We start from the raw sequence: 7,285 nt of genomic DNA on the forward strand, positions 1-7,285 counted from the left end.
TTTAAGTGGCACTTCTCTGTAGACTCTATTTTTTCTTTCTTTCTCTCTTTCTCTTTCTTTCTTTCTTTCTTTCTTTCTTTCTTTCTTTCTTTCTTTCTTTCTTTCTTTCTTTCTTTCTTTCTTTCTTTCTTTCTTTCTTTCTTTCTTTCTTTCTTTCTTTCTTTCGGAGTTTAATGTATCGTAATAGCAAACTTACAGGAACAGCACAGAAGACAGACAGCATTAAAAACCTGTGCTTGCACGTAGGACAACTCGTGCAACTCTAAATAGGACATACTATTTAGAAAAGTATAGTGAATGGATGGAATCTACTGGATGATAATAATGCTGCAGACACTATTTAGTTGCCACCAAAAAGAAATTTACCTGTTTAAAAAAAAAAAAAATCCAAATGCTGGCATTGTCCAGAAAAATTTAACAGGTTTATTTATAATTGTTATGAAGTTAAACTGCTGAAATGTGTTCACTGAAACATTTTGACTTGCCTGAATGCTTGATGTCCCCGCATTTATATTAAAAATGCACACATGAATGAAAATGGAAAAACTGCCAATACTTGATATCTCTTTCCTATTTTTCCGTTTCCAATCCATTTTTTTTTAAAAGAGTGAAATGTTTTCCATCAGTGTGGATGCTTAAGCACGTTCGCCACGTATGCGGCATGCTGGCTGGATGGCTTTTGGCATAATTGTTACTTACATGTTTGGCATAGATAGCACACAGGTTGGTATCTTCAAAGAGGCCCACCAGGTAGGCCTCCCTTGCATCCTGAAAAGCCACGCTCTGGAAGCGCAGATCTGTTTTGCAGTCCTGAGCAATTTCTCTCTCCAGACGTTGGAAAGGAAGTTTGCAGATGAGAATTTCGGGGGTTTCTGACTGATTTTGCGGAGTGCCACGATACGGGGCTTGTAATGATAAGGTTTCTTCACCTTCCAGTAGAGGGCGCACTCTTGCCAGCGGCTTTTGTAGCCAGTTGCTTCCTCGGTGCTTTACCACCGGTCGATTTGCAGGCAGTCTACGAGCCATGGTACAGAAACCTCCTTACTGACGCCCCCATTCTTCTTTGCTGGAGCTCTGCGAGCTACAGTCAGTAGGCGGCCGCTGCGAGGAAAATTCGACTCTATTATTTTTAATTAAGAAAATACTCTTTCCATAGGTGCTTGGTTACCTGGTAAGTTTGAGAAATTTTATTTCAGTGGAGGATAATCTTTTGAATCTTAGAATCATAGTTAGTCTTACTGAGAAATGATCTCAAATACTTCATTTCAGTTAGAGTCACTTCTTCAAAAGAAATTTTATCCTATGAAACATGCAGTATAAATGGTTTCTTTTTATAATTATTTAAAATGTTATATTAAATTTCCAAGCTATTGTAGGTTTTTCAATTTCTTTCCATTGGGGAACAAAATATAAATTTATCCAAGTAAATAAATATTTTTAAAAAATCAAGATAGCACCACTTAGGGTTCATTCTTTCCAGGGGAATAACCACATTTTTACAAAATTATTTGGTCACATAAATTGAATGTAGGGTTAGAATTACCTATCCATTTATAATGTGTGTATGTATTTGCATGCATGTGTCCATCTGGCTGTTTGTCAGTCTTGAACTGAGAGAAAATAAACAGTATGAAAGATGAACAGTGGAACATAGGTCTGCCTCTTACATATTGCAGGGCATGGGTCTCTTTCTTAGGGGCAATAGTTACTACCAACTTCTCAGGCTTTCTTCCAGAAATACGTTCTCTATATTCAAGAATGTCCCCATTTATCATTCACTATCATCTCTGTATATACCTACCTATGATAATTTTTTACTTTTTATTTTTAAAATTTTAATTCCAGTATGGTTAACATACAGTGTTAGTTTCAGATGTACAATGTAGCGATTCTATAATTCTATACGTTACTGAGTGTTCATCATGATGAATGTACTCTTTAATTCCCATCACCTTTTTGGCCCATCCGTCCACCTACCTCCCCTCTGATAACCATCAGTCTGTTCTCCACAGACTCTAAATAGTTTGCTTTTTGGTTTGTCTCTTTGTTTTTCCTTTGTTCATTGGTTTTGTTTCTTAAATTCCATATATGAGTAAAATCATATATTTTTTCCCTGACTTGTCTCCCTGACTTGTATAATCATATTTTTTCCCTGACTTGTCTCCCTTAGCATTATACCCTCTAGATTTATCCACGTTGTGGCAAATGAGAAGATTTCTTTCTTTCTTATGGTTGAGTAACATTCCAGTGTGTGTGTGTGTGTGTGTGTGTATACATTTGTGTCTTGATTTTGGATACTAACCCTTGATGAGGTATGTCATTGCAAACATCTTCTCTCATTCAGTAGATTATATTTTAGTTTTATTGATTGTTTCCTTTGCTGTGCAGAAATGTTTTGTTTTGATGTAGTCCTAATAGTTGTTGCTTTTGTTTCCCTGGCCTCAGGAGACATACCTAGAATGATGTTGCTATGGCCAGTGTCAGAGAAGTTACTGCCTTTGCTCTCCTCTAGGATTTTTATGGTCTCAGGTCTCAGGTTTAGGTCCTTAATCCATTTTGAGTTTATTTTTTTATAGGATGGAAGAAAGTGCTCCAGTTTGTTCTTTTGCATGTAGCTGTCCAGTTCTCCCCACACTGTTAAAGAGACAGTTTTTTTTTTCCCCCATTACATATTATTTCCTTCCTTGTCAAAGGTTAATTGACCACATAATTTTAGGTTTATTTCTGGACTCGCTATTCTCTGCCATCGATCTCCGTGTCTATTTTTGTGCCTTTTGATTACTACAGCTTTGAAACCTGGAATTAGGATACCTCTAGTTGCGTTCTTTTGATAGGGATTGCATTAAATCTCTAGATTGCTTTGGGTAGTATGGATATTTCAACAATATTTATTCTTCGAATCCATGAACATGAACATCTTGCCATTTGTTTGTGTCATCTTCAATTTCTTTTATCAATGTTTGGTAGTTTTCAGAGTACAGGTCTTAAATCTCCTTAGTTAAGTTTATTTCTGGGGCGCCTGGGTGGCTCAGTCGGTTAAGCATCCGATTTTGGCTCAGGTCATGATCTCACGGTCCGTGAGTTCGAGCCCCGCGTCAGGCTCTGTGCTGACAGCTCGGAGCCTGGAGCCTGCTTGGGATTCTGTGTCTCCCTCTCTTTCTGACCCTCCCCCGTTCATGCTCTGTCTCTCTCTGTCTCAATAATAAATAAACATTAAAAAAAGTTTATTTCTAAGTATTTTATTATACTTGGTGTAATTATAAATGGTATTGTTACCTTAATTTCTCTTTCTGCTATCTCCTTATTAGTGAATAGAAATGCCATGGATTGGGGCGCCTGGGTGGCGCAGTCGGTTAAGCGTCCGACTTCAGCCAGGTCACGATCTAGCGGTCCGTGAGTTCGAGCCCCGCATCAGGCTCTGGGCTGATGGCTCAGAGCCTGGAGCCTATTTCCGATTCTGTGTCTCCCTCTCTCTCTGCCCCTCCCCCGTTCATACTCTGTCTCTCTCTGTCCCAAAAATAAATAAACGTTGAAAAAAAAAAATTAAAAAAAAAAAAAAAGAAATGCCATGGATTTCTGTGTACTGATTTTGTGTTCTGCGTCCTTACTGAATCAATTTATCAGTTCTAGTAGTTTTTTTGGTGGCCTTTCAGGTTTATATAAACTTGCCTATTAAATTTTTATATTAACATAAATGATGCCGTTCTGTCAATACCTCTGAACATACCATTTTCATTTACTAATAATATTGTACCATATCAGAATAGGTACTTATGCAACTATTCACTAAATGAAAGAGAAAGAATGACCTGGAGAGAATATTTATCCATCTCTATTTTCTAAATCTTGTAGAGTAAATAATTTAAAAAAATAGTGTTTTCTGGAAAAAAAAAAAAACAGACTCTTTGGTTTAAAGGAGAAGATAGCTCCAGAATTCGTTAGTGAGCAGTGTTATTTTATATCAAACATTTTAAACGCATAGGGTTTTCATAAGCTGCTCATGTTCAGCATCTGCAACCTATGGATTCTTGTTATGTCAAGAATGATTACATTTTCCGGTACAAAATAATATCCCTCTCATTTCCTTTAAGCCTCTCAAGTTTCTAAGTCTTGAGGATACTACAACTAAACACTTGGTAAACAATTGTTTTTTTTTTTTTTTTTCAACAATATGGATAAAAAAGAGACTTATTCCTTGGTACTTGCCCTGTGGGCCCTGTAGGCACAGCATTTTTCCTCCCATACAGGAGAGGAAGAGAGGAGTAAGCAGTGGGTCTGGGGAGCAAATAGGGACAGGGCTTCTGGATGATGTGTGGGACAGCTGGCTCCACTGAGGAACTGGAGAGAGTGTGGATTAGTAAAGTAAATAAAGTAAGATGACTTGGTAGAGGTGTATCAAGCCAGATATTAAACCTTAAGAGTGTCCTCTGTTTCTTAAGCTGGCATCTTGGGCCAGATTTATACAGTGAGTGTCTTTGTGGCTTCCCATTCTATGAAGATTCAAAGTTTGATTGCACTTCGTGAAAACTCCAGCAGAATTTAAATTTACTCCCACCTACCATGTCATGACTAAGCCTATGTGCAGGACTTACTGCAAATCTCCTGGATGGGGGTTCCTTTCAGTTTTGCCTTGAAGGCACACCTTGATAATAGGCTTATCAATCCTCTCTCACTCTGGTCTTGAGTGTACTTGAATTTTCAGTTTGGCTAACTGCACCTTTTTGTAGTTCCCAAGAAGGAATGATTTTTTTTTCCCTGTACTACTCAGAGGAGAGTTTGGAAGAATGTGGACTTCAGTTGCCATCTTGATTTGAAAGATGTCATTTACCTCACTTTAAATTGAGCCTAAAATGGGTTCAGTGACTTGGCCAGGCTCACATTAGGTGGCTCAAACTTTTATCTTTTCAACCCAAATTTTATGTTTTCCCCATTAAGGGAGACATGACACATAGTGCTTAAGAGTGGAGGCCCTAGTGAAGAATAGACAGGTTCTAACATCTGGAAGAATGGGCCCATTAATGGGCCATTTTGGGGACCTCAGTCTCCAGGGCTGATTGGAGAGAAAGCAAAAACCTTCAAGGGGAATTTCCCCTTTTACTGTCTTCTTTACAATGGGACCACTGATTTTAATCATGTATTTGATCATGCTTCATCTAACATTCTCATCATTGCCTTAACAATTGTCATGACAACTGATGACTTACAGAACTCATTTGAGAAATAATGATCATGGAGCCGTATATCCTCTGTGCTCACCTTCCCATTGTCCTGCTCCAGGCCCAGAATGTCCAGATTCAAATACGTCATTTGTAGCCACTGCAACCCAAGTTAAATCATTAATATAAGTAGCGAAGATGATAATGTTCATCTTACAGACTTGTAAGAATGAGTAAGAATGAATGAGTGAGGACCTGAATGAGTAAGAATGAATGAGTGAGGACCTGAAAAGTGACAGAAGGGGAACTCTGCCTTCCCAGACATGTTGTTCTACTGTGGACCAGGCTCCTATAATTGTTACTGGAGATGACATAGAAAGTACCAATGTCAAGTTGGTCTCTTTTTGGGAGAGATGATAAATGCATATAAAAAAAAAGTTGGATGAATTCCCAATATTAGTTTCCTTGCTTATTACTTTAACTGTTCTTCACATGGGCCCACTAAGTCCAGAAACTAAGTAAGAAAACTCTTTATCAATAAAATTAGTGGATGTGAATTTTCAAAAATTCACATATGTTTAGGGATTTTCCAAAATTGTATTAAAAAAAGATGATTCACAGGTTTCAAGTACTAATTCCACTTCTATTTTAAGCAAATTTAATTGTGTCTTCATCATGTTTTCATGGCTCACCAAGTTACTTTAGTGAATGCTGTCTGCTGAGAAGGTGAGATTCTAACCTGACCAGTCCAGGTAGTTGGGAAACTACAAAGGCTGAGCTGAATATATTCTCTGGTTCTGACATTAGGTGTCACTACAATCAAGGGAAAGCAGAGCAAGCAAAGGAGTAGCAAAGTGGAATTGTAGTATGGAGGGAGAAAGATACACATTTAAATTGTGGTGTGAAGTATCTGGAGAAGAACCTATGACTTCAAGGTTTGCATATTCACATTGTCATTGAAAGAAAAGAACATCCTAATAGATGTAAAAGCATCCATTTTCCTAAAACTCGTAAGAAATACTGGCTGACTACTTTGCATATCTTGCTATTTCTTCCCCTAACTGATGGTAAAACTGACAGAGGCTGCCAGGAATTTTCAAACAAGATAATTTTAATTTGTTATGAATGAGATTTTCATAAACTAGGTCACCTTAAGAGTCTAATTCTTAAAATTACTTAAAGGAAGATTTTAAGTTTAAGCTTTAAGTATATTTTAATTACATAACTTATTGGATGTTTCAAAAGACGTTTTGCTTGATAAAGATGTTATCAACCATTGACCTTAAAGATTGAAATTAAGATTCAATGACCTTAAATTAAAAATTTATTTCCTACTTGGAAGGTTTTTTTTTTTTTTTTCTTCCACGTCACTGCCATTTGTGTGCTAAGTGTATCGTTATCAGATACATTCACATTTGTTTAAGGAAAATATTTGTAAACAGTTGGAGAGAATGGAGCCCATCTAATGTTTCCCTTAATTGTTAGGCAACATGGTCAACTGAAAAGTCTGAAAAGTTCATATTCCTAAGAGATGTATTAAATTAATTTTCCCATGTGCATGCATTGGCAAACACTGTTGGAATAGATTCAGAGTATTAACGACTCTAATGTCATATGTATTGATGAGTCAAATGGATGCTAACTCGAGTGATGTCTGAGGGTTCTAGGGGGAAAAAGAGTGTTCCATTTGTATGTGGGGTAGGGCTGATGATGAGCATTTCATGAAGCAGCTATTTATGAATCAAACTTATGAAGTAATTGAACATAGTAACAACTGGAATGGCAGTATTGGATTGAGTATCAGCTTCATGTGTATATAACTCAACTTACCAAGGGTCCACAGGATCTCTGGTTTAGACTCCCAAAACAAGTACCAAAGTTCAGTCTTGCCTCCCTGTTGATAATGGTCTCTACTGACAGATTTTGAATGGGAGTGGTTTTAGTGATGGGGAGTTTGGACCTGGGGAAAAAGTGGGAAAGATCCAGAGGGAAGATTGGTCTGTGCATTTCTGTAACTCTTTCTTCCTCAAGCTGTGATGGAGGCCTGGATTCACCCCCTCTCAAGGTTCTTTTGGGCATTATGAGCTTAATGGTTTACTGAAGATTTAGAATGATGAGTATCTGACACA

General features: G+C 37.4%; 1 protein-coding gene across 1 annotated transcript; it reads right to left on the reverse strand.

The window, feature by feature from the left end:
* Positions 1-545: 545 nt before the first annotated feature.
* On the reverse strand, positions 546-1,330 carry LOC123606514 (histone HIST2H3PS2-like). Its single transcript, XM_045495003.1, has one exon. The coding sequence runs from the start codon at positions 1,024-1,026 to the stop codon at positions 571-573; it is 456 nt and encodes a 151-aa protein (XP_045350959.1). The 5' UTR covers positions 1,027-1,330; the 3' UTR covers positions 546-570.
* Positions 1,331-7,285: the final 5,955 nt, after the last annotated feature.

Source organism: Leopardus geoffroyi, chromosome A2 (genome assembly GCF_018350155.1).
Source record: "Leopardus geoffroyi isolate Oge1 chromosome A2, O.geoffroyi_Oge1_pat1.0, whole genome shotgun sequence".
Taxonomy (NCBI): Eukaryota; Metazoa; Chordata; class Mammalia; order Carnivora; family Felidae; genus Leopardus; species Leopardus geoffroyi.